Below are 27,359 nucleotides of genomic sequence, written 5' to 3'. Positions count from 1 at the left end.
TGAGCCCAAGGGGCCCACCCCCTGTTTTGTCCCCCGTTCCCTCTCCCTTTTCTTTTCTTTTTCTGAAAAGTCTCTCTCTTCTCCCTCACTCTCTCTTCCCGTGCTCTCTCTCCTTTCCCCTCCTCTCGGTGCTCCTTCCTCCGACAAGAACACACACACACACACCCATGCCCACACCTATAACTCTTTTCTAACCCCGTGGCTGTGTTTTAGACGTCAAACCACGAAGAAATCACCTCGAAGACATTTCCCATTTTTCCGGCGAGAACCGTCCCTTTCGAGGAGATTTTCGGCCAAACCACGGCGAGTTGGCCGGCGTGCAAGGTATCAATCTCTTCGTCTCGCTGAGTACTACAACTTTCCTTTTTGTTTCATCTAATTTCATTGAGTATTGAAGAAGTTATACTCATTTGAATCTTACCCAGTTCCGGCGGACACCCGTGGCTTCCAGGCTGTTTTCCGGCCAACTCCGACCACGATGACGGGAACCAAGGGTATATTTCGATTCCTTACCTTCGGGGCTTCAATTTGGTATATTGAATGACATGTTTTGGTTGAGTTTTGAGCTCCAACGGAGCTTGGGAAATCTCCGGCCGAAGTCCGGCCTTCTCCCTCCTTGGAATCCGGCGAACACCCAAGGCCTTTGGGCCTTTCCTGCCAAGCCCAAACCCATTACCCTTTTTTTTATTAGGCCTTTGGGCCATGAGGTTTCAAACCCAAACCCACTTTCCTTTTAACCCAAACCCACTTTCCTTTTAACCCAAACCCAATTACCCTAACCCAAAACCCTAAAGCCCAAACCCGTGACCCGTTGACCCGTGACCCGTTGACTTTGACTTTGACTTTGACCGGTCAACGTTGACTTTGACCGTTAATTTTATGGATTTTCGTGTGGGACCCCTTCTGGGCTAATTTCGACGTTCTGAACCCGTTTCCTATGTCCGTTTTCCCAAATTCAATCGTTTGAGTAGAGTTTGACTAAATGTACCGTTTATGTGCTTAGGGGCGATTATCTGTGGCGTTTCCTTCTTCGCTAGATGGCGTGGCTTTTCGAAGGCAAAGTACTGTGAGTGGACCCCTTCTAAAAATGCATGTTTTAATGGTAGAATTGCATACATAGAAAAGCATGATTTTACGATTATGTTTTATGAAACGTTTTGAGATAACATGCTTACTAAGGCTAGTTTGAAGTATTACTATTTTTCCTATAACCCATGTTCTTATAGAATATCTGATGGATGACGATATGATATTTAGAACATGTTTAGAACACTTCTTTATAGTATAGATGATGGATGACTTTATACTATGAAGTTGATTTTCAAGATATGTATGTTCACTGGTTTTATACTTACCTAGTGGTCCTTTCCGCTACGGGACGAAGGGATAGATCCGGTCCGTCCCGGGCGACGGTTTGGTGTTGGCATAGGGCCTGGAGTGTGTTTTCCTCTGACTGTCTGCTCAGAGACGGGGAGCCGGCAAGGGGCCTGAAGTGCATTTTCCTCTGACTGTGTGCTCAGAGACGGGGAGCTGGCAAAGGGCCTGAAGTGTTATATTGGACATTCACTAGTGATTATTATTGTTTATGAGAATGATGATTTGAGACATTGCACGACATGCTAGATTTCGGAAAACCTATGTTTCTCATTATACTTGTGTTTTCATAAAAACTGGGGGTTAGTATGTTGATAACTATTTTATTATATATATCAACTTGGTCCACTCATGTTTGTTTTGCGCCCCCTTCAGGACTTAGAATCGAGGCATACAATCCCGACGTCCAGGCACTTCCGCATCGGCATCTTCGAGTCCTCTCGGTGTAGGACCCACTCCTTTGTTTCATTCAATTTTATATTATTTTCTTTTAGTGTTCTAGATTAGAGGTGTGCTCTGAACACGGTCCTTATTTGCATATTCATTATTCTTTTATATTTATAAGCCTTATTTATCCCTTGTTTTCAGCATTTGCACTCAATAAATGGCTTTCGTCACCCTCGGGTGTCGGCCAGCACGTGCCTATCCTGGTATTCGGGGAATATCGGGGTCGGGGCGTGTCAGATTGGTATCAGAGCGTGGTTTTGTTCAGAGCATACTTAGGACTTTCTGTTACTGTAGTAGTGTGTCTGTCATGACATCATTTGGATGTCACGACTTTCGAATTTGGTGTCACTTGGCATAGTTGTGCAAACCTTTCTCTGTTTGAATTTTCACCTTCTGGTTGAAATACAAGAATTCGTGTCGGGATTGTGCCTCAGTGGTGATGAAGTGGATTGTTGGATGACTTTCGACATCGGATCGATACTCTACATCGTGCATTCCCTGGGAATTTCGGACATAATTGGATCTACCTAGGAGTGTTGAGAAATGGAAAAACCCTAAGTGAGTTGAATTTGGAAGATATGAAGCGGTTTTGTACTTTACGACGTGCATTCTCAGGGAATGGCGGGCACAGTTAGTGTTACTTGGAAGCGACGTGTTCTAGAAATCTCAGTTTAAGGAAGTCTGGTTGAGACCAGCTGTAGATACGAAATGGCGATGCCACTCTGCGACATGCGTTCCCTAGGAATGGCGGGCAGAGTCGGCTCTACATCGAAATATCGAGAAACGGAAAAATCTTAACGGTACGAGTTGGTTGAGATCAACTAGAACCCTGAAATGATGACATCACTCTGCAACATGTGTTCCCTAGGAATGGCGGGCAGAGTCATATTGTAGTGGCAACTACTTGAAATATTCGAAGTGCGTGTTTGAGAAAGCAAGTAAGCGCTAGTGGTGATGACGATTAGTAAGTGGTAGTTGACGAGAGCAAATCAATGTTCTCAGGCTCATTACCATTGAAGAAACTCGTGTGAACCGATAGAATGAATCTTCGATGATTGTTCTATCAGTAACCTTCTTGCTTACCTCAACGGCGAAGTCAAGCTCCTTAACCTTTGACTGTTAGCTCTATACCAAATTCTTCGGGCGTTGACTTCATTTAAATTAGTTAATTTCTTAAGTGACTCTTCGGTAGCAGACGTTATTCCCACCAATTTTCCAAAAGGAGTTGCAATTCTTTTTGTTGTTGTAGCTGGATTTGGTTGATGAAGATCCATACTTGTTTGGATAAACAGACTTCTTGAACTTCACCTGGATTTGGCACTAGATGGTAAGTCCTAGCACCTTGTCCACATACTTTCGGTGGAGGTGAACTTAGCCTCTTGCGTGTAGCCCAACTGACCAGTGCCCTTATCCACTAACTGTTCAGCTTTGTAATTTTTCAATGTAATGGCTTGAGATTACCATATTCATCATTGTACGAAGATCGAGCTTTACTTTGAACTTCTCTGGACTCATTGAACTTTGGTTTGCTCAAGGGCATCACTTTAAGTTAGCCAATCGTGTCACTGCATGCTTACACAGACTGCTTTGTATATTTCTTCTTCGTCATTCTGTTGGTTTAGAGGTTCTATGTTTAATTTTTGAACTTTGATACAGCTTATAACGTGTTGTGAATTTCGAAATGTCTTTGACCTCGTCTAATCTTATTAATAGTTCTTGACTATTCTCGAGCTTATACCTATTTCCTTTTGGGCTAAGGAACCAGTCAACCTTACAGTGTTGATTAACCAAATAATCATAAAAAGTGATTTCTATTTCTGCATCTTTACCTTCTTTCGCTCGTTTGTTCTTGGCATGATTTCTCTCTCATCCAGATATCTTGTACTTTAGTTTTAATAAACTTGTTTTGATCCTCAAATTCTTGAGTGTTCTTTTAGCCTTCTTTACATGGTTTCTCGCTCAATCAGTGACGAATTCACGATCGATCAATTCGGTGGAAGTATGCGCCCAATTCTTATCTTTTCAGACAGAAATGTTGGGAGCATAATCTTTTCACAAGCTTACCCTACTTACCAGAAAGAGTTCCACGTGGGTGTGAAGTTGGAGTCGTCTTGTGGTAGGAGGTTGGTGAAGATTGTGGTGCAGGTAAGCAGCAGATTGCATCATTATCTTCACGCTGAATTGAATGGTCACCATTCATTATCTTGCTACAATTCATAACCATCATATCGTACTTTGGTAGACCTTTTCGATGATGTGATGTGTTCGCCTCAACGTAGCTTTCCACTACTTTGGCATTAGGATTCTTCGGTTTGTGAGCACGTGAGCGTGATGTTTGTGCGATCTTTTAGTAAGAGTTGGATGAAGGTTTGAGTACAGAAGGTCAGCGGATTGTATCACCATCTTACTATAATTCATAGGCATCACGTCGGTTCTTTTCCAATGTTATGTGCCGTCTCAACTCATCTTTTCATTGTTTCGCTTCAAGACTCTGTTGTTGTGAGTACGTGGTTATTGAAACACTTCTAGCAGATCTGTTTAGTGTACTCTGGGTTGGCACCTCAGCGCGGTCGAGGTGAGAATCAGAAAATCTTTACACTTCTCTCGAAAGGTGTGTACTCTCATTTATTTTTCGGTTTATCACTTGAGATGTCCTTCTTTCCATCAACGTTGACCTGGTTTCACTAGAAATCTGCAACTAAGCAAAATTGGAGAGGTGGTTTGAGCACTACAATGATTCCCAAGAGATACTGCTTGTTGGGAAATGTGACTTCTCGTTTTCTGCTTGCTTGGCTCAAGCTTTTGGGTCTACTATTAACATGATAGCCACTTCCTTTGAATTCCAAGGTACAGTTTTCAAATGGGTTATTTGTTGGCAAAACACTGGAGTAGTTGGTCACATTTGGAAGAACTGAGGATGATAGTATGCTTGATACTGGATAGAGTTTTATGACGACAGTTTCTGTTTTGTTCGGTTTGAGTACGCCATTTTTTGCGGCATGGTACGAAAGTTCTACAGGCAATACTGGTTAGCAGAGGAGTATTGTGAACTGGTATTCGAAAGATTGAATTTTCGACGCGTGAAATTGTGCACCCTCAGCAAATTATCGCTTGCTTATCGAGACAACAAATGTGTGATCGATATCACGGGCGGCCGACTGTGGTATTGAAAACTTATTCGTTGGATTCGTTAAGCAAGTGGGTAGGAAGATTCGTCTTTAGCAGTTGGCACAGATTTGCTATTGTTAGGACTTGACCTAGAGACGCATCTTTTCTCGGAGTACGTGACGTTCGTATGCTTAGGCGAGACCCACTCTCATTTTTTTTCAGCTTTGAGTTTCAGTTTTGATTTTCAGTAAGTATTTTAACTTCATTTTCTTTAATTATTTGTTTTCGACGTTACAAACGTTTTGGGGGAAGTATTTCTATTTTCAGTTTAAGTTAAGCGTGAGTTTTCGACCTATATGTTAGTACATATCTATTTTGACTATTTTAACGCTATAGTATTTTGCGTACTTATTTTTGAACTTACGTCTATATATGTTTTGGACTTATTATCTTATTAAAGTATGTTTCTACTTTTACACTGATGGGGAAGAAAGTAAGAGTTTGGAGGCATGATAGAGGATTTGGCAACCCGCTCGCGACGGTGTGGCATATTCTCTTTGATGCACCCACTCTGACTTGAATTCTCTTTATACATATATTCTTCTTCCTATTTTCGAGCATTTTGGTTTAAGTTGTGATTTTAAATTTCGGGACGAAATTCTTTTAAGGGGGGTAGATTGTAAGAACCCGTCCCGGGTTTTATGTAAGAAAATGGGTATTTTTGTATTTTCACTAAGTTTGGGAGATACCTTCCTTTTTAAAATTGTTTTTGAACCTTAATTGGTGAGCCCAAGGGGCCCACCCCCTGTTTTGTCCCCCGTTCCCTCTCCCTTTTCTTTTCTTTTTCTGAAAAGTCTCTCTCTTCTCCCTCACTCTCTCTTCCCGTGCTCTCTCTCCTTTCCCCTCCTCTCGGTGCTCCTTCCTCCGACAAGAACACACACACACACACCCATGCCCACACCTATAACTCTTTTCTAACCCCGTGGCTGTGTTTTAGACGTCAAACCACGAAGAAATCACCTCGAAGACATTTCCCATTTTTCCGGCGAGAACCGTCCCTTTCGAGGAGATTTTCGGCCAAACCACGGCGAGTTGGCCGGCGTGCAAGGTATCAATCTCTTCGTCTCGCTGAGTACTACAACTTTCCTTTTTGTTTCATCTAATTTCATTGAGTATTGAAGAAGTTATACTCATTTGAATCTTACCCAGTTCCGGCGGACACCCGTGGCTTCCAGGCTGTTTTCCGGCCAACTCCGACCACGATGACGGGAACCAAGGGTATATTTCGATTCCTTACCTTCGGGGCTTCAATTTGGTATATTGAATGACATGTTTTGGTTGAGTTTTGAGCTCCAACGGAGCTTGGGAAATCTCCGGCCGAAGTCCGGCCTTCTCCCTCCTTGGAATCCGGCGAACACCCAAGGCCTTTGGGCCTTTCCTGCCAAGCCCAAACCCATTACCCTTTTTTTTATTAGGCCTTTGGGCCATGAGGTTTCAAACCCAAACCCACTTTCCTTTTAACCCAAACCCACTTTCCTTTTAACCCAAACCCAATTACCCTAACCCAAAACCCTAAAGCCCAAACCCGTGACCCGTTGACCCGTGACCCGTTGACTTTGACTTTGACTTTGACCGGTCAACGTTGACTTTGACCGTTGACTTTTTGGATTTTCGTGTGGGACCCCTTCTAGGCTAATTTCGACGTTCTGAACCCGTTTCCTATGTCCGTTTTCCCAAATTCAATCGTTTGAGTAGAGTTTGACTAAATGTACCGTTTATGTGCTTAGGGGCGATTATCTGTGGCGTTTCCTTCTTCGCTAGATGGCGTGGCTTTTCGAAGGCAAAGTACTGTGAGTGGACCCCTTCTAAAAATGCATGTTTTAATGGTAGAATTGCATACATAGAAAAGCATGATTTTACGATTATGTTTTATGAAACGTTTTGAGATAACATGCTTACTAAGGCTAGTTTGAAGTATTACTATTTTTCCTATAACCCATGTTCTTATAGAATATCTGATGGATGACGATATGATATTTAGAACATGTTTAGAACACTTCTTTATAGTATAGATGATGGATGACTTTATACTATGAAGTTGATTTTCAAGATATGTATGTTCACTGGTTTTATACTTACCTAGTGGTCCTTTCCGCTACGGGACGAAGGGATAGATCCGGTCCGTCCCGGGCGACGGTTTGGTGTTGGCATAGGGCCTGGAGTGTGTTTTCCTCTGACTGTCTGCTCAGAGACGGGGAGCCGGCAAGGGGCCTGAAGTGCATTTTCCTCTGACTGTGTGCTCAGAGACGGGGAGCTGGCAAAGGGCCTGAAGTGTTATATTGGACATTCACTAGTGATTATTATTGTTTATGAGAATGATGATTTGAGACATTGCACGACATGCTAGATTTCGGAAAACCTATGTTTCTCATTATACTTGTGTTTTCATAAAAACTGGGGGTTAGTATGTTGATAACTATTTTATTATATATATCAACTTGGTCCACTCATGTTTGTTTTGCGCCCCCTTCAGGACTTAGAATCGAGGCATACAATCCCGACGTCCAGGCACTTCCGCATCGGCATCTTCGAGTCCTCTCGGTGTAGGACCCACTCCTTTGTTTCATTCAATTTTATATTATTTTCTTTTAGTGTTCTAGATTAGAGGTGTGCTCTGAACACGGTCCTTATTTGCATATTCATTATTCTTTTATATTTATAAGCCTTATTTATCCCTTGTTTTCAGCATTTGCACTCAATAAATGGCTTTCGTCACCCTCGGGTGTCGGCCAGCACGTGCCTATCCTGGTATTCGGGGAATATCGGGGTCGGGGCGTGTCACAATGACATTCAACCAATCAAACAAACAAACATATAAACTCTGCTCTCAAGCCAGATTTGCATCCAAAAGCTGAAATCAACCTAGATTCAGTCGTTTTTAGGACAAGCTATCTGTCTCTCTAGTTTAAAAGCTCTGCTATCTCCTTCAGTGGCATAGTATCGATTCCCTTGTGTAAACTTGTTTACCATCCATCACTTTCTAGCATACAAACCCCTATAATCACAAAGAGAAGTGACTGCAAGAAGTTCAACCTTGACAGACAAAGTGAAATCTTGCCTGAAGCTCTTTTTTTGTTCTCTAAATTTGGGTAACGCATTCTCCAATATGTATTCAAGTCATATTCACCTGTTTTCCTACTTTAAGAGTCTCATTTGCATCTGGATATGGTTAGTTTAATGGATATGATATCATTAAAATCAATCAAGAACCAAGCAAACGACTAAATGGCTTAAAGGGGATCTGGATTCACTTCATTCGAACATACAAGACTATGAACTAAAAGTCCTTGTTTACAAGGCAAGAAAAAGAACTTAATGTGAACTTAACCCATCCACGACAATCCTTTGATAACAAGAAGTCTGAGTAACTTGGGGCGCAAATAATCGACTTAAAACACACTTGTTCTACATCTGCTATACTGAGATAGCAGTGGCACGCCTAGCACTCAGTTAGTTTTGATTGCGAGCCTCAAGGCCTACACCTAAGGCCCCACAAAGGCACCTTTCAAAACTAACTCTGTCATCTTCTTGTAGCACATCAGCAAGCAAGAGCCTGACTACACATCTAAAGTGCCAATCCCTAGGGGAGATGTGCTGAGGTGCTGAGGATCCTTCCCCACGGAAATGTTCATCACCAACAGATCTACTTCTCATACAGAGCACGCACGCAATCTTCTTTTTGAGGTACTCTGGCTTCCAAAATTATTATCCTTGGCAAATCTATTCTCTGGTGAACCAGTACTGCAAAATGTTGTACCTTGATATTCAATCACGTACTTCAAGCACAAGTGTTTAACCTCAGAGCGACCATATATCCTGAAGATAATGTCCGAATTGCTGAGCACCAAGAAACAAGGCATCATGAACAAGTTAATCAACACATTATATGTTAAAGGTTAACATGTTAATCAACACATATCATGAACAAGTTGCAGACTGAGGTACGAGGAATAGTCGGTAACGGAGCACACATAACAGAGGATGATTTGGTAGAAATGCACTACTTAAAGGCGGTGGTTAAGGAGACTTTTCGCTTGCATACACCAGTTCCATTACTGGTGCCTAGGTTGTCGACCCAAGATGTGGAAATAGGTGGTTACAAAATCAAATCCAAGACATAAGTGGTGATCAATGCATGGGAAATAGCAAGAGATCCCGAGTTATACAAAAAACCAGAGGAGTTCGAGCTAGAAAGGTTCCTGAATAGAGGGATAGATTATAAAGGGAATGACTTTCAGTTGATTCCGTTTGGAGCTGGTAGGAGGGTCTGCCCAGAAATTCAGTTTGCCATAGCTGTTAATGAGATTGCCTTAACAAGTAACGTGCACAAGTTCCATTGGAAACTGCATGGTGGAGCGAGCGGGGAGGATTAACTGCTTAAAAGTTAAGTGCACTGCTAAAAATTGGAGGCACATTCTTGTAAATTTTCGACGCCAACTGCTGAGCAAAGACAAAGTCAAATCTTGTGTGCGCGCGCGCGAGCTTGCTCTTGTGACATAAACATAAACATTATGTCTCCATAAAAATTAGGGTGTGATATCCATACACCCCTTTTCACTTCTTACACATCTTGAGTTAATTTTTGTCCTTGGATCTTCTTCAATTTATCCGATTTGACAGCTGAAAATTGGAAGGGAGTGCATGGATATTACATCCCTAAAAAATATCATCAGAGGTGTTATTTTTTAAATTTAAGCTTGATGATATCACCTTCAGATACGAGTTTACATCAAATAGCTTTTCTCTGATCAAACTACAGGATTCGTATGCGTTCCAGTTTTAGTTGGAAGGCTGGGCGTGTGAAGATGTCGATGATATCTGCTGCCGAGGACGACATCTGTTTTATCTATAGTTTCATTACGTAAGCAAAAACACGAAGATATGTAAAGATCATGAAATCTGTGACCTACTTAAGAATATCCAAAAGATCTTTGTATATTTACAAATCCAAGCAAAAATAAAAGTCCAAGTTTCATAAAATTCGTCGACATCTGATTTTTCTACAATCTTGTGAGGTGAATCCAAGATCTCTGTCACAAATAATGTAGTTACAAGGTCAATGTCAGCAAGTTGGAAAAGCTTTCTAGTTGTATAGAATTGGTGTGGTCTACATACGGACAATTCAGCCTTTACGTTGTTTGCTTTTGGGATGATCCTATTCCGCACGATACCAAGACCTAAGATCTGTATTTAAACAACAAACAGACACAATTTCCTTCAGTTTCCTAATTAAAACACTTGTTACTGATTCAAAAAGAAGAATTAAGATGCTAAGACATCTCTTACAAATGCTACAACTACTTGGAACCTCCGACTTGTTGCAGCCTGTTTCCTTCGCGCTTGTGGCCATTTTCCTAATCCTCCTATACAAATGGTCATCTGCTAGTGCAACCACCGCCAACAACTCCTTACCGCCATCTCCACCAAAGCTCCCCATCATTGGAAACTTTCACCAATTAGGCTTGCACCCACATCGCTCACTTCTAGCCTTATCCAAACGCCATGGCCCTCTTATGCTTCTCCACTTCGGAAGTGTCCCAGTCCTTGTTGTCTCTTCGGCAGAGGCTGCCCGTGAGATCATGAAAACCCATGACATCGCATTTTCCGACCGACCCAAGTCCACCATCTATGAGAAGCTTGCCTACAACTACAAAGACATCGCAACAGCCCCTTATGGTGAGTACTGGAGGCAGATGAAAAGTTTATGTGTTTCAAATCTTTTGAGCAACAAAAGGGTTCGCTCTTTTCATGCTGTGAGAGAAGAGGAAACCCAGCGCATGATCAACAAAATAAAGGACTCTTGTTCTATATTATCCTCTTCCTCCTCATCATCATCAGTTTTGAATTTAAGCGAAATGTTTTTGACGCTTACCAACGATGTGATATGTAGAGTGGCTCTAGGGAGGAAGTACAGTGGTGACGAAGGTGGGAAGATGTCTAAGGAGATTATAAAGGGGTTCGTAGAGTTATTGGGAACTATGGATATCGGGGACTATATCCCATGGCTTTTTTGGTTGAGCCATGTCAATGGTTTGCATGCCAAGATAGACAAGGTTGCTAAGCAATTTGACGACTTTCTAGAGAGTGTGGTTCAAGAGCATATCGATCAGACGTCCAAGAGTGATAATGATGACCGCGTTCATGTCGAGAACAAGGAACAAAAGGATTTCGTGGATATTTTGCTTGGGATTCAGGAAGGAAGCTTGGCTGGTTTTTCTCTTGATAGAGTTGGCATAAAGGCTCTTATCTTAGTAAGTCTCTATATTTGCATCTGATTTGCATATGCATGTGACATTTACATATAATTGGAACTAGAAAGTTTACTATAACTGCTTGTAAACGTTGACAAAATGACGGAACAAAAAATGAGCTACTGAATCACAAGACTTTTGGATGATTTTACCTGATCAGCCTAAGTTTGGTAATTGTTCATGTAGGATATGTTTCTTGGAGGCTCTCATACCACATATGCAGTGCTAGAGTGGGCAATGACTGAGCTTTTGAGGCATCCGAGGATCATGAGAAAATTGCAGAATGAGGTACGGGGAATAGTCGGAAACATAACAGACATAATTACAGAGGATGATTTGGTAGGCATGCACTACTTGAAGGCAGTGATCAAGGAGACTCTTCGCTTACATACTCCTGCTCCATTACTAGTTCCCAGGGTGTCGACGCAAGATGTGAAAATAAATGATTATGACATTAAGGCCAAGACACTTGTTATGATCAACGCGTGGGGAATCGGAAGAGATTCTGAAATGTATGAAAACCCAGAGGAGTACGAGCCAGAAAGGTTCTTGAATAACAGTCTAGACTATAAAGGGAATGACTTCCAGTTCATTCCATTTGGAGCTGGCAGGAGGATCTGCCCGGGAATTCAGTTTGCAATATCTATAGATGAGATTGTTCTGGCGAATATCGTGCACAAGTTCAACTGGGCATTGCCCGGTGAAGCAAGTGGCGAGGGTTTTGACCTGACTGAATCAAATGGTGTAACTGTAAACCTAAAGTATCCTCTCAAAGCTGTTGCTCTTCCTTATTTAGGTTGAAAGATAGAGGCTACATTGTCTATGTACGCGTATTGGCCTTTGTATTTTATGTCTAACGTAAGGTTCTAAGCCTTCTACCGTCACCTATTATGTTCGCCTTGTCTGTCGCTATTGCCAAAATAACTAGCACATGCAGTGCCAAAGTATTATGTGTGTGAATGTATGCTTTTTTTTTTTTTTTTTTTTCTTAAACAAACGATATTATTTACACTAAAGGAGTGGGGGAGTAGACTAAGCCTCACGCTGACCATAATAATGCGGTTCAAATTTGTCTTTGACGATAATTGAACCTAAGACTTTTCACTTACAAGTGAAGAGGAATACCACCAGACCGTTCTAAGTGGCGTGTAACTGAAAGAATTTAAGAAACCACTTACAGTTTATATTGGAGAGGGAAAGCTCCCTTGTTGATACAAATTGACAGCACGTAGGGTGGGACGAAAATCCATTATTCCGAACCCTGATTGTCGTCTCTTGTGCACCAATTGTCAAAAGTAGAAAACCAGAAAGGACAATTAATGGACTATAAGAGCATTGTCATATTGCTTTATTAATTTGTCATGATGTTGAATTTTACAGACAGAACCAAATGTATTTATTCTGATGTGGCTATATATCGATGAACGTTGACTCGTTCAAATCTCGCACTACCGATGAATGTTGAATACTTTGTTTCCGTGTTACTATTCCATAAGGGTAATGATCCTCGAGTTTCTTTCTGTGGAGCTCGATAATAGTTCTGCATGTTTCTCTATCTGTCACTTATTTTCGGGACCACAGCGTGTATCATCATCCGTTACTACACGGCCAACCAGAAAAGAAGATGAGGATTTGTCTGGCATATTTCTGTTAGTAAAACAAGGTGGAAAATCTGAATGGTACAAAGTAATTGAGGTGGCTTCCTTGCCGATTGACGACTAGTAGGTGCCACCGAAACCAAATCTCAGTATATTGAAATTGATTACGACAACTAGGGGCGCCAAACCAGAAACTCCGAGGCACTGAATTTTGGTTTCCAATGGCTCTACTTCAATTGCTAAAGGAACCCTCTTTGCTTCTTGCATTCAGTTTTCGCATATTGTTGCTCAAGTTTATCTTTGAGGATAAGTGACGGAAAAGAAAACTCAAACTTCCACCAAGCCCTCCGAAGCTACCTGTCATTGGTAACCTTCACCAGCTGGGAAACAACCCCTCACCTATCTCTTCGCGGATTAGCAGAGAAGTATGGCCATGTTAGGAAGAAGTTGCTCGTCTGGTTTGTCGGGTTGCAGAGTCTTATCCTGGCACCACCAATCTGACCAAGATATGCTTGCTGTATTACGTTCAGAACAGCAACCTTTGAGCTTGCTCTAGCTCAACTTCTGCATAGCTTGGATTGGGAGCTTCCTCCGGGTATACAGCCAAAGATTTAGACCTGGAAGAAATTTTTGGTATCACAATGCACAGGATAGCCAATCTGATTGTCGTTGCCAGACCGCAGTTTCCGTGAGACGAGAAGACTCACGCATTGCCTTTTGCCTGTATCTCAGAAGCAGACTCCTAAAGTAAATGGAAGAAAGAACAAGATGATTCCCTGCTTGCCACGGCATGCGTAAGAAGTTATTCAAGTTCTGCGCAATATATAATGATTGATAAAAGAAAATTATTAATAGCAGAATTCACAGGACAAATACATTGCTAGGCCAAAAAACCGCTACGAGAGAAAAAGAAGAGAAAAAACTAGTACTAGACTAGAACGTGTTTTACAAGGCATAACTATCCGACAAATTTTGCTAGCTATCTTGTTTGGGTTAATATTTGAACATTAGGCTATAAGTGTGAGAAAGCCCAGAGATGCCAATTAGAAGAAGACTTGCTTGAAGCCTAGCACCAGGTCCAGAGACAAATTGGTGTCTCCCCATTAATGCATAGACCATATGCCTATGATTTAAATGACAAGTGATGGAGACTAACTCACAATTAGCCAAAAATCACTTTTCAGTGGCAATACAATTAAAACGTTGATGACTCAATACCTTTCAGATGCTTTCGGGCAAGAACAAAGTTGTAACAGTCGGGCTAATTGGCCTATAAAAGGAGGAAGAGGCCCCAGAGATAAGGACACTCAACCAATCAAACAAACAAACATACAAACTCTGCTCTCAAGCCAGATTTGCATTCAAAAGCTGAAATCAACCCAAATGCAGTCCTTTTTAGGACAAGCTATCTTTTTCTTTAGTTTAAAAGCTCTACTATCTCCTTCAGTGGTGTAGTATCGATTCCTTTATGTAAACTTGTTTACCATCCATCCCTTTCTAGCCTACAAACCCCTGTAATCACAAAGAGAAGTGACTGTAAGAAGTTCAACCTTGACAGACAGTGAAATCTTGCCCGAAGCTCTTTGTTTGTTCTCTAAATTTGTAGATCTATTACGTAATGCATTCTCCAATATGTATTCAAGTCATATTCACCTGTTTTCCTACTTTAAGAGTCTCATTTGCATCTGAATCTGGTTAGTTTAATGGATATGATATCATTAAAATCAATCAAGAACCAAGCAAACGGCTAAATGGCTTAAAGGGGATCTGGACTCCCTTCATTCGAACATACAAGACTATGAACTAAAAGTCCTTGTTTACAAGGCAAGAAAAAGAACATAATGTGGACTTTTATCCACGACAATCCTTTGATAACAAAAAGTCCGAGTAACTTAGGGCGCAAGTAATTGACTTAAAACACACTTGTTCTACATCTGCTATATTGAGATAACAGTGACACACCTAGCACTCAGTTAGTTTTGATTGCGAGTATCAAGGCCTACACTTAAAGCCCCACAAAGGTACCTTTCAGAACTAACTTTGTCCTCTTTTTGTAGCACATCAACAAGTAAGAGCCTAACTACACATCCAAAGTGTCTTCGGGAGCTGTGCTGAGATGCCGAGGACCCTTCTCCACGGAAATCTTCGCCACCAACAAATCTACTTCTCATACAGAGCACGCACGCAATCTTCTTTTCGAGGCACTCTGGCTTCCAAAATTGTTATCCTTGGCAAATCTATTCTCTGGTGAACCAATACTGCAAAACGTTGTACATTGATATTCAATCACGTGCTTCAAGCACAAGTGTTTAACCTCAGTGCGACCTTATATCCTGAAGATAATGTCCGAATTGCTGAGCACCAAGAAACAAGGCATCATGAACAAGTTAATCAACACATTATATGTTAAAGGTTAACATGTTAATCAACACATATCATGAAAAAGTTGCAGACTGAGGTACGAGGAATAGTCGGTAACGGAGCACACATAACAGAGGATGATTTGGTAGAAATACACTACTTAAAGGCGGTGGTTAAGGAGACTTTTTGCTTGCATACACCAGTTCCAATACTGGTGCCTAGGCTGTCGACCCAAGATGTGGAAATAGGTGGTTACAAAATCAAATCAAAGACATAAGTGGTGATCAATGCATGGGAAATAGCAAGTGATCCCGAGTTACACAAAAAACCAGAGGAGTTCGAGCCAGAAAGGTTCCCGAATAGAGGGATAGATTATAAAGGGAATGACTTTTAGTTGATTCCGTTCGGAGCTGGTAGGGGGGTCTGTTGGGGAAGAAGTTAGAGTACACAACTCTAATATAAGTGTTGGAGAGACAACACAAGTAAACAAATTACTTGTATTACACACACAAAATATTACAACACACAAACTCTCAAGAACACTCATTGAAGCTATGACACTCACTCTTTCTAGAGACAAACTCTAGACCACTCACACTCCTCACAAGACTACTCCTACTTCTCACTCTCACTTAGTCTTCTTAATTGATTGATTTATTGTTGATACAAATGGTGTGGATGCCTTCCTTTTATAGGCATGGATGGAACCTTGGAGAAGTATGGACACATCATGCTAGAGATATCTAGATAATTCCACTAACTTCCTAAGCTAGAATTATCATCTTGCATGTTGGTGGAAACCTCATCATTCTTCTATACTCTTCCACCAACTTAAGAACAACATTCTAGTCATTTCTACAAAGGACTACTTTAACTTGGATAATCTAGCTAACTAAGTTTAGTGAATGTTCTAGAATTCTTTATTCTAGATTTGTGTAGGTCTGTCAATGAGATGGGGTTGATTTCTTTAACAGGGTCTGCCCAGAAATTCAGTTTGCCATAGCTGTTAATGAGATTGCCTTAACAAGTAACGTGCACAAGTTCCATTGGAAATTGCATGGTGGAGCGAGCGGGGAGGATTAACTGCTTAAAAGTTAAGTGCACTGCTAAAAATTGGAGGCACATTCTTGTAAATTTTCGACGCCAACTGATGCGCAAAGACAGAGTCAAATCTTGTGTGCGCGCGCGAGCGTGCTCTTGTGACATAAACATAAACATTATGTCTCCATAAAAATCAAGGTGTGAAATGCACACACCATTTTTTACTTCTCACACATCTCGAGTTAATTTTTATCCTTCAATCTTCTTCAATTCATCCGATTCGATGGTTGAAAATTGGAAGGGGTGTGAGAAGTAAAAAGGGTTTATGGATATTTCACCCCTAAAAATATCATCAGAGGTGGTATTTTTCTACATTTAAGCTTGATGATATCACCTTCAGATACGAGTTTACATCAAATAGCTTTTCTCTGATCAAACTACAGGATTCGTATGCGTTCCATTTTTAGTTGGAAGGCTGGGCGTGTGAAGATGTCGATGATATCTGCTGCGGAGGACGACGTCTGTTTTATCTATAGTTTCATTACGTAAGCATATCCATTACGTAAACACGAAGATATGTAAAGATCATGAAATCTGTGACCTACTTAAGAATATCCAAAAGATCTTTGTATATTTACAAATCCAAGCAAAAATAAAAAGTCCAAGTTTCATAAAATTTGTCGACATCTGATTTTTCTACAATCTTGTGAGATGAATCCAAGATCTCTGTCACAAATAATGGAGTTACAAGGTCAATGTCAGCAAGTTGGAAAAGCTTTCAAGTTGTCTAGAATTGGTGTGGTCTGCATACGGACTATTCAGCCTTTACGTTGTTTGCTTTTGGGATGATCCTATTCCACACGATACCAAGACCTAAGATCTGTATTTAAACAACAAACAGACACAATTTCCTTCAGTTTCCTAATTAAAACACTGGTTACTGATTCAAAAAGAAGAATTAAGATGCTAAGACATCTCTTACAAATGCCACAACTGCTTGGAACCTCCGACTTGTTGCAGCCTGTTTCCTTCGCGCTTGTGGCCATTTTCCTAATCCTCCTATACAAATGGTCCTCTGCTAGTGCAACCACCGCCAACAACTCCTTACCGCCATCTCCACCAAAGCTCCCCATCATTGGAAACTTTCACCAATTAGGCTTGCACCCACATCGCTCACTTCTAGCCTTATCTAAACGCCATGGCCCTCTTATGCTTCTCCACTTCGGAAGTGTCCCAGTCCTTGTTGTCTCTTCGGCAGAGGCTGCCCGTGAGATCATGAAAACCCATGACATCACATTTTCCAACCGACCCAAGTCCACCATCTATGAGAAGCTTGCCTACAACTACAAAGACATCGCAACAGCCCCTTATGGTGAGTACTGGAGGCAGATGAGAAGTTTATGTGTTTCAAATCTTTTGAGCAACAAAATGGTTCGCTCTTTTCGTGCTGTGAGAGAAGAGGAAACCCAGCACATGATCAACAAAATAAAGGACTCTTGTTCTATATTATCCTCTTCCTCCTCATCATCATCAGTTCTGAATTTACGCGAAATGTTTGTGACGCTTACCAACGATGTGATGTGTAGAGTGGCTCTAGGGAGTAAGTACAGTGGTGAAGAAGGTGGGAAGATGTCTAAGGAGATTATAAAGGAGTTCGTAGAGTTATTGGGAACTACGGATATCGGGGACTATATCCCATGGCTTTCCTGGTTGAGCCATGTCAATGGTTTGCATGCCAAGATAGACAAGGTTGCTAAGCAATTTGACGACTTTCTAGAGAGTGTGGTTCAAGAGCATATCGATCACATGTCCAAGAGTGGAAATGATGAACGTGTTCATGTCGAGAACAAGGAACAAAAGGATTTCGTGGATATTTTGCTTGGGATTCAGGAAGGAAGCTTGGCTGGTTTTTCTCTTGATAGAGTTGGCATAAAGGCTCTCATCTTAGTAAGTTTCTCTATTTGCATCTGATTTGCATATGCATGTGACATTTACATATAATTGGAACTACAAAGTTTACTATAACTGCTTGTAAAAGTCGACAAAGTGACGGAACAAAAAATGAGCTACTGAATCATAAGACTTTTGGATGATTTTACCTGATCAGCCTAAGTTTGGTCATTGTTCATGCAGGATATGTTTATTGCAGGCACTCATACCACATATGCAGTGCTAGAGTGGGCAATGACTGAGCTTTTGAGGCATCCGAGGATCATGAGCAAATTGCAGAATGAGGTACGGGGAATGGTCGGAAACATAACAGACATAATTACAGAGGATGATTTGGTAGGCATGCACTACTTGAAGGCAGTGATCAAGGAGACTCTTCGCTTACATACTCCAGGACCATTACTACTTCCCAGGGTGTCGACACAGGATGTGAAAATAAATGACTACGACATTAAGGCCAAGACACTTGTTATGATCAACGCGTGGGGAATCGGAAGAGATCCTGAAACGTATGAAAACCCAGAGGAGTACGAGCCAGAAAGGTTCTTGAATAACGGTCTAGACTATAAAGGGAATGACTTCCAGTTCATTCCATTTGGAGCTGGCAGGAGGATCTGCCCGGGAATTCAGTTTGCAATATCTATAGATGAGATTGTTCTGGCGAATATCGTGCACAAGTTCAACTGGGCATTGCCCGGTGGAGCAAGTGGCGAGGGTTTTGACATGACTGAATCAAATGGCACAACTGTAATCCTAAAGTATCCTCTCAAAGCTGTTGCTCTTCCATATTTAGGTTGAAAGATAGAGGCGACATTGTCGTATTGGCCTTTGTATTTTATGTCTAACCTAAGGCTCTAAGCCTTCTACCGTCACCTATTATGTTCGCTTTGTCTGTCGCTATTGCCAAAATAATGTAGCACATGCAGTGCCAAAGTATTGTGTGTTCTTTCACCAAAAAAATAAAATAAAAAGTATTATGTGTGTGAATTTATGTTTTTTTTTTTTAACAAACGATATTATCTATACTAAAGGGGTGGAGAGTAGACTAAGCTTCACACTGAGCAAGCCATAATAATGTAATTCAAATTCGTCTGTGGCAAGAATCGAACTTAAGATATTTTACTTACAAGTGGAGATGAATACCACTAGACCGTAGTACTAAGTGGCATGTAACTGAAAGAATTTAAGAAACCACTTACAGTTAATGTTGGAGAGGGAAAGCTCCCTTCCCTCCCTTGTTGATACAAATTGACTGCACGTAGGGTGGGACGAAAATCCATTATTCCGAACCCTGATCGTCGTCTCTTGTGGACAATTAATGGACCGTAAGAGCATTGCCATATTGCTCTATTAATTTGTCATGATGTTGAATTTTACAGACAGAACCAACTATATTTATTCTGATGTGGCTATATATCGATGAACGTTGAATCGTTCAAATCTGGCACTATCGATGAATGTTGAATACTACTTTGTTTCTATATTACCATTCCATAAGGATAATGATCCTCGAGTTTCTTTCTGTGGAGCTCAATAATAGTTCTTTCGATGAATGTTGAATACTACTTTGTCTGGCATATTTCTGTTAGTAAAACAAGGTGGACAATGGTACAAAGTAATTGAGGTGGCTTCCTTGCCGATTGACGACTATTAGCTATTGGATTTTTGGATCAGCGGGTTCGATGGGCTCCACTTTAACGGCGTCGATATTGTTCTTAACTTTACCACCTGCCCAATCTATCATATATAGGATTTTACCACAAAAGGCCTCGGTATGAGTTAGAGTAGGGTAATCATTTTTAAGCCACCTTTGTTGACTTCCCCCACCGATGTGGGACTGCTAAGACGCCCCCTCACGTGTAATCCCATTTAGTGGTTTACATGTGAAGATCCACACATCGACAATTGAAACTCAGAAGTCAGCTCTAATGAAGTTCAGCCTTGTTTTCAACCTTTTCAAGAAGTGACTCTTAAGAACTCAGATGCTGACTCTATGTTAAGAGTCCAAACTTATTTCCAAGCCCACACTTTCTGGTGACAAGCCTTTGGTTTGCACAAGCCCATAATCGTGGACTCTGATACCATGTCGAAATTTATTTTAGATCGATAAGCCCAGGGGGCCCACTCTAACAACACCAATATTGTCCCCAACTTTACTACCTGCCCAATTCGTCAGGTGTGAGATTTTACCACAAAAGGCCTCAGTTTTAGTTAGAGTAGGGTAACCATATTTAAAGCCACCCTTGTTGACTTCTCACACCAATGTGTGAAGCCAAATGACCACACGCTCTCCACATAATTCCGTTGTGTTGTTTACGTGTTAGGCTCAAAAATTTTCCACATGTGAGGGAGTGTGTTGAGAGTGAGTCCCACATTTGATGGAATGATGAACTTGCATGAGTTTATAAGAGGTTAGACTATTCCTCATATTGCTAATTGGTTTTACGGTAGAATCCAACTTTCTTCATTAGATGCCACCAAAAGCAAGTCTCAGTCAATTGAAATTGATTACGACAACTGGGGGGCCGTACCAGAAACTCCGAGGCACTGAATTTTCGGGTTTAGGCAACGCAAGGAAGAACAAGATGATTCCCTGCTTGCCACGGCATGCGTAAGAAGTTGTTCAAGTTCTGCGCAATATATAATGATGGATAAAAGAAAATTATTAACAGCAGAATTCACAGGACAAATAAATAATGAGAGAAAAAGAAGAGAAAAAACTAGTACTACTGTACTAGACTAGAACGTGTTTTACAAGGCGTAACTGTCCGAAAAAATTTGCTGGCTCAGTCACTGATCTACTTCTCATAGAAAGCACACACGCAATCTTCTTTTTGAGGCACTCTGGCTTCCAAAATTGTTGTCCTTGGCAAATCTATTCTCTGGTGAACCAGTACTGCAAAATGTTGTACCTTGATATTCAATCACGTACTTCAAGCACAAGTGTTTAACCTCAGTGCGACCTTATATCCTGAAGATAATGTCCGAATTGCTGAGCACCAAAAAACAAGGCATCGGCAAGGACAATGACTCCGACCTGTGCCAAAACATCGTTCAAATTGAGATTAGACGCTTGAAAGTGAGGTGACTAAAAACCAGACCACTTTAGCAAACATGTTGAAGAGAATAAGTACCAGCCGGGCAGAGAACACTAATTGGTAACTCCAACCTTCTTTGGCAGCTGCAGCTCTTTGCTGATCTGTCCAACTGTGGATTGGGGATTGAGAAATAAATGCACTTACTGATAAATTTGTATAAGAACTGTCTTAAAATTGTATTTTAATATGCATCAGAATCAAAAGTTAGTGCTCATCACTAGAACGTAGATACCAATTATAGCAAAAAGTGAGCAAGACCAGATAGTTACCCGAGGAATTCTGAAACCCCACCAATTCCAGCAAACTTCAATGGCTGAGGTCCTTCTCTGACAAGATCCTGCTCCCACATAAGATTCGCACCAAAAGCACCGAAAAAGAAAATCTATGTAGAAATGATAGGTAAAAAAAGAATACCCAAACACTAAAAACCACAACTACCTCTTCTTCAGCAGCCTCTAAACCTCCTTGAACCCAGAAAAGGTTTTTGTAGCCTGCGTTGTACAACTGCTCACAAGCGGCCAGAGATCTGCCATGAAAGTATTGTGTGTGCTTTCACCAAAAAAAATAAAAATAAAAAGTATTATGTGTGTGAATATATGTTTTTTTTTTTTTAACAAACGATATTATCTATACTAAAGGGGTGGAGAGTAGACTAAGCTTCACACTGAGCAAGCCATAATAATGTAATTCAAATTCGTCTGTGGCAAGAATCGAACTTAAGATATTTTACTTACAAGTGGAGATGAATACCACTAGACCGTAGTACTAAGTGGCATGTAACTGAAAGAATTTAAGAAACCACTTACAGTTAATGTTGGAGAGGGAAAGCTCCCTTCCCTCCCTTGTTGATACAAATTGACTGCACGTAGGGTGGGACGAAAATCCATTATTCCGAACCCTGACGTCGTCTCTTGTGGACAATTAATAGACCATAAGAGCATTGCCATATTGCTCTATTAATTTGTCATGATGTTGAATTTTACAGACAGAACCAACTATATTTATTCTGATGTGGCTATATATCGATGAACGTTGAATCGTTCAAATCTAGCACTATCGATGAATGTTGAATACTACTTTGTTTCCGTATTACTATTCCATAAGGATAATGATCCTCGAGTTTCTTTCTGTGGAGCTCAATAATAGTTCTTTCGATGAATGTTGAATACTACTTTGTCTGGCATATTTCTGTTAGTAAAACAAGGTGGACAATGGTACAAAGTAATTGAGGTGGCTTCCTTGCCGATTGACGACTACTAGCTGTTGGATTTTTGGATCAGCGGGTTCAATGGGCTCCACTCTAACGGCATCGATACTGTTCCGAACTTTACCACCTGCCCAATCTATCATATATAGGGTTTTACCACAAAAGGCTTCGGTATTAGTTAGAGTAGGGTAATCATTTTTAAGCCACCTTTGTTGACTTCCCCACCGATGTGGGACTACTAACACGCCCCCTCACGTGTAATCCCATTTAGTAGTGCACATGTGAAGATCCACACATCGACAATTGAAACTCAGAAGTCAGCTCCAATGAAGTTCAGACTTGTTTTCAATCTTTTCAAGAAGTGTGTAACAACTTGTCCCGGGATTTATGGAAGAAAATGGGTATTTTTGTATTTTTACTAAGTTTGGGAGATACTTTTTTTTTTTTTAAATTGTTTTTGAGCCTTAATTGGTGAGCCCAAGGGGCCCACCCCCTGTTTTGTTCCACGGTTCCTTTCCCTTTCCCTTTTCTTTTATTTTTTTTTTCTGAAAAGTCTCTCTCTTCTCCCTCACTCTCTCTTCTCTACCCATGCTCTCTCATTTCCCCCCTCTCGGTGCTCTTTTCTCGGACAAGAACACACACACACACACCCATGCCCACACCTATAGCTCTTTTCTAACCCCGTCGTGTTTTGGACGTCAAATCACGAAGAAACCACCTCGGATACATTTCCCAGTTTTCCGGCGAGCACCGCCCTTTTCGAGGAAATTTCCGGCAAAACCACAGCGAGTTGGCCGGCGTGCAAGGTATCAATCTCTTCGTCTCGCTGAGTACTACAACTTTCCTTTTTGTTTCACCCAATTTCATTGAGTATTGAAGAAGTTATACTCATTTGAATCTTACCCAGTTATACTAGAACGTGTTTTACAAGGCGTAACTGTCTGAAAAAATTTGCTGGCTCAGTCATTGATCTACTTCTCATAGAGAGCACACACGCAATCTTCTTTTTGAGGCACTCTGGCTTCCAAAATTGTTGTCCTTGGCAAATCTATTCTCTGGTGAACCAGTACTGCAAAATGTTGTACCTTGATATTCAATCACGTACTTCAAGCACAAGTGTTTAACCTCAGTGCGACCTTATATCCTGAAGATAATGTCCGAATTGCTGAGCACCAAAAAACAAGGCATCGGCAAGGACAATGACTCCGACCTGTGCCAAAACATCGTTCAAATTGAGATTAGACGCTTGAAAGTGAGGTGACTAAAAACCAGGCCACTTTAGCAAACATGTTGAAGAGAATAAGTACCAGCCGGGCAGAGAACACTAATCGGTAACTCCAACCTTCTTTGGCAGCTGCAGCTCTTTGCTGATCCGTCCAACTGTGGATTGGGGATTGAGAAATAAATGCACTTACTGATAAATTTGTATAAGAACTGTCTTAAAATTGTATTTTAATATGCATCAGAAACAAAAGTTAGTGTTCATCACTAGAACGTAGATACCAATTATAGCAAAAAGTGAGCAAGACCAGATAGTTACCCGAGGAATTCTGAAACCCCACCAATTCCAGCAAACTTCAATGGCTGAGGTCCTTCTCTGACAAGATCCTGCTCCCACATAAGATTCGCACCAAAAGCACCGAGAAAGAAAATTTATGTAGAAATGCTAAGTAAAAAAAGAATATCCAAACACTAAAAACCACAACTACCTCTTCTTCAGCAGCCTCTAAACCTCCTTGAACCCAGAAAAGGTTTTTGTAGCCTGCGTTGTACAACTGCTCACAAGCGGCCAGAGATCTGCCATGAAAGGTGACGGTGATGAAATTTGTGATTGATTCATTCCAATGCAAGTGATTCTCATTGCCTTCTTTTCCTTCATGTATTTAGATCATAGTATGCGGTAGAACTAAAAGTTACAAACTACTCTTCTCCATTCGAGCTGGAGGCAAAAAATTCAACCTGGACCAAAAACATGGGTCCGATGTCTAGAACTTCGCAAAAGAAATCAACGGGTGAACTACGATTTCTCCCTTTTAACCCTTTGACAGTCTCCTCCTAATTTATGTTATCACTTTGTGAGGAGAAGATAGCAAATGATTGGTATAATCTTCATAATTTTGGGAAAACATCTTCATTATAGTTTTCTAAAAGTCTTCCAGTCTTCGAGTCTACTGTTAGCCAATTATGAAAGCGAGGAGACCCATGTATGGATTTGCTACGCACGCTAAATATAGCATGATATAACTACATAATAATTGCAATTACAACCTCAATCCTATGAATTATATGAAAACCAAAATAGAATTACGTCATACAAGAACTTCCAAATGTCTCATTATAAACAAGTTATAACTGCCAAATGTCTCATTATAAACCAGTTATAACTGAAACTACAATCTTTGTAACATACAAAGTACCTCAATCCCTTCTGACATGCAACAATAAGATCTGTATCTTCTGGAAACTTCTCACTAACTTTGTCCACGAACTGGCTGGTGAAAAAACAAGCAATCAATATGAAATTTATCACATGAACAAAGCAAATCACAAGAATAATATGGTTTTTCTGACATACGTGTTATACGACAACATAGGAACGCCACTCCACCAACCCCCTACACAAAATATTATGTCATTTAGGAGTTTAACCACCACCAGGTTCAAAGCAATAAGAGGTTACAGTTCAAACGTCATTTAAGTAGTTTCCCTACAACATATTACAAATATCCTACTATGCTTTGACTATTGATTGAAAACCTATTAATTTGTTAAATTGTATCCAAGAACAAAAATAAAAAGCACATTAGCAATGCATAAGTTAAGAAAGACAGGATAGCAAGAGTTGTCTGATACCCATTGTGAAATTCATGAACTTTCTGGAAAGAGTTCCAGCGTCGAATTCATTACCAACGTCAAATATCGGAATCCAGGTTGATCCTTTAACCCATGCCTATAAAACAAGGGGAAATAAGAGATTAATTCAAGAATCATAACAAAGAATACTACAGAGAAGGGGAAAAAAAACATTAAGCTGTGTACCTTTTTGTGTTCTGTAGAGGGACGAACATCAAGAAGGGTTTTGTTAGATAGCTGAATTGCATAGCCGGCTTCCCTTGGTGTTAAAGCTTTAACCTTTCCTTCCCTAACCTGTCCTAACCGGTTAAAACTCCAAATGAACCACAGTTTAACATATCCTAATGAATCAATAAAATTAACAAATCCCAAGTTCAAATCCCTCTATCGTAGTTTAGGTTACTTTCGTGTAGACTATTGCTCGAACAAACAATAACAAATCCCAGTAAGTTCAAACTTAGCATATGCGGAACAAATCATAAAACCTCTACAAACAAAATGGTTGAACTAAAAGAATGTTACTTCTCTTCTTAATTGCCCATTAAGTAGCACACTTAAACAGATTTACACAAAAACTCATTTTGTTTTTTGGTCTTCGAATTCCGAAGGAATCGAGAAACATACCAGAGCTTCCCATCTCTTTTTGGCTGCAGCCATATCCCTCATTTGCTTCAACTCGTAATCTTCACTGTCAGCTTGCATCCGAGTGGCACTCCTCCGCTGAATCAAAAAAGAGAACAAGAATAACCCACATTACAAAACAATCAAAAACAAGAAAATTAAAACAAACCCAAATATTAAAACATGAAAAAGGTGCAGAATTCACATACAAAATGGTAAGTTAACATCAAGGACAAGAACAACCCACATTAGAAAATATACTCAAAACATGAAAATTACCATAAACCCAATAGTTAGAACATGAAAAAGGTGGAGAATTTACATACAAAATTGTAACTTCTGTGAGAGGGTGTGAGTTTTAGGGAAGATGGAGGTGAAATGCTTGAAAAATGTGTTCTTTGACATGGTGGTTTGGTGGCTCTTCGTTTCTGAGAACTGGAGCACGAAATTCTGTGAGTATTGAGAGAAGGAAATCCCAGAGCTTCCATTGCCAAAGAGCTCTACGAAACTGAGTTAGGAACCGATGAGAAAATTGGATAAAGTTTTCGGATTTGTGGTATCTTGTCTTCTGCTGCGATTCGTTTGTTGCCAGTCACAGTCCACCACTGGTATGAAACACTGCGTTTCAAGGACAGAAATAAGTGAAAGTTTTGGATATGGGGTTTTTTTCTTTATTAACATGTATTAATACAATCATCCTCGAGAGTTAGATGTTATTTTATTATATTTATTTATTTTTTGAATAAATGATACTATCTTTATTAAATGAATTTATAATGAGTTGAACTTCACAATGGATTAGTAATAATATGATTCAAATTTACCTTTAATGATAATACAATCTAAGATCTCTCACTTATAAGCGGAGAGAAATATATTTAAATAATAACCATACATGCAAGTATTATATTCAATATTGAGATATGAGGAATGCTAAGGGGACTCTTCATGGACTCTTTGTCACCTAACAATTGAGATTACAAACATTATGGAGAGTTCCACTTTTAAAACAATCAATTCTCGTGCTAACATTATAAAATATTAGGTAAAAAAACATGAGATTACAAAGAATCTATGAAGAGTCTCACTTTTAACTTAAAGAGAGTCACTTACCATTTCTCATTGAGATATATATTGACAATAATTTATTTCTGGAAAGTGTTATCAACACTTCAAAAACCTAATTCTACGCTTAAACTTTTTATACTTAAAAAGAAAAATGCTCTTATGAGCAATGCACAATTAGAATTTTGGAATGTTAATTCTAAAATAACCAACTATAAAAAAGAAGTTCACATTATGTAGTTTTACAAACTGATAGCGTTATTGAGTTAAATAGTTAGTTGTTAGAAGTGGAATTGATAGTTATTTTCTGCAACTGCGGTAAAGC

The 27,359-nt window shown here is 40.2% G+C and overlaps 3 protein-coding genes and 3 long non-coding RNA genes across 7 annotated transcripts; 4 read left to right on the top strand and 2 right to left on the bottom strand.

Annotated features, from left to right (window-relative positions):
- Nucleotides 1-334: 334 nt before the first annotated feature.
- Nucleotides 335-2,464, top strand: LOC137709862 (uncharacterized). Its single transcript, XR_011064943.1, has 3 exons — nt 335-494; nt 1,004-1,066; nt 1,750-2,464. It is a non-coding gene; the product is annotated as an uncharacterized lncRNA (long non-coding RNA).
- Nucleotides 2,465-6,048: 3,584 nt separating this feature from the next.
- LOC137709861 (uncharacterized) lies at nt 6,049-7,773 on the top strand. Its single transcript, XR_011064942.1, has 3 exons — nt 6,049-6,207; nt 6,717-6,779; nt 7,463-7,773. It is a non-coding gene; the product is annotated as an uncharacterized lncRNA (long non-coding RNA).
- Nucleotides 7,774-10,166: 2,393 nt separating this feature from the next.
- Nucleotides 10,167-12,124, top strand: LOC137711153 (cytochrome P450 736A117-like). The gene is made up of 2 exons (XM_068450361.1): nt 10,167-11,240; nt 11,427-12,124. Exons 1-2 carry the CDS (start codon nt 10,257-10,259, stop codon nt 12,039-12,041), a joined length of 1,599 nt encoding a protein of 532 aa, XP_068306462.1. The 5' UTR covers nt 10,167-10,256; the 3' UTR covers nt 12,042-12,124.
- A 5,025-nt stretch (nt 12,125-17,149) lies between these two features.
- Nucleotides 17,150-19,196, top strand: LOC137711226 (cytochrome P450 736A117-like). The gene is made up of 2 exons (XM_068450452.1): nt 17,150-18,187; nt 18,374-19,196. The coding sequence occupies exons 1-2, from the start codon at nt 17,204-17,206 to the stop codon at nt 18,986-18,988; spliced, it is 1,599 nt and encodes a 532-aa protein (XP_068306553.1). The 5' UTR covers nt 17,150-17,203; the 3' UTR covers nt 18,989-19,196.
- A 1,644-nt stretch (nt 19,197-20,840) lies between these two features.
- LOC137710512 (uncharacterized) lies at nt 20,841-21,826 on the bottom strand. Its single transcript, XR_011064980.1, has 4 exons — nt 21,727-21,826; nt 21,558-21,625; nt 21,325-21,397; nt 20,841-21,227 (listed from the first exon to the last, which is right to left on the bottom strand). It is a non-coding gene; the product is annotated as an uncharacterized lncRNA (long non-coding RNA).
- Nucleotides 21,827-23,341: 1,515 nt separating this feature from the next.
- Nucleotides 23,342-26,604, bottom strand: LOC137710511 (rhodanese-like domain-containing protein 11, chloroplastic). Of its 2 annotated transcripts, none has more exons than XM_068449553.1 (10): nt 26,296-26,604; nt 25,973-26,068; nt 25,535-25,642; nt 25,349-25,445; nt 25,071-25,110; nt 24,913-24,987; nt 24,205-24,292; nt 24,036-24,092; nt 23,803-23,875; nt 23,342-23,705 (listed from the first exon to the last, which is right to left on the bottom strand). In XM_068449553.1, exons 1-10 carry the CDS (start codon nt 26,455-26,457, stop codon nt 23,602-23,604), a joined length of 900 nt encoding a protein of 299 aa, XP_068305654.1. In that variant the 5' UTR covers nt 26,458-26,604; the 3' UTR covers nt 23,342-23,601. The 2 variants fall into 2 exon arrangements, with proteins under 2 accessions (XP_068305654.1, XP_068305655.1); XM_068449554.1 differs by having other exon boundaries at nt 23,346-23,705; nt 24,036-24,103; nt 26,296-26,602.
- Nucleotides 26,605-27,359: the final 755 nt, after the last annotated feature.

Source organism: Pyrus communis, chromosome 12, assembly GCF_963583255.1.
Source record: "Pyrus communis chromosome 12, drPyrComm1.1, whole genome shotgun sequence".
Lineage (NCBI taxonomy): Eukaryota > Viridiplantae > Streptophyta > Magnoliopsida > Rosales > Rosaceae > Pyrus > Pyrus communis.
Note: the sequence above shows the minus strand (reverse complement) of the source record. Positions and strands in the feature narration are given on the sequence as shown.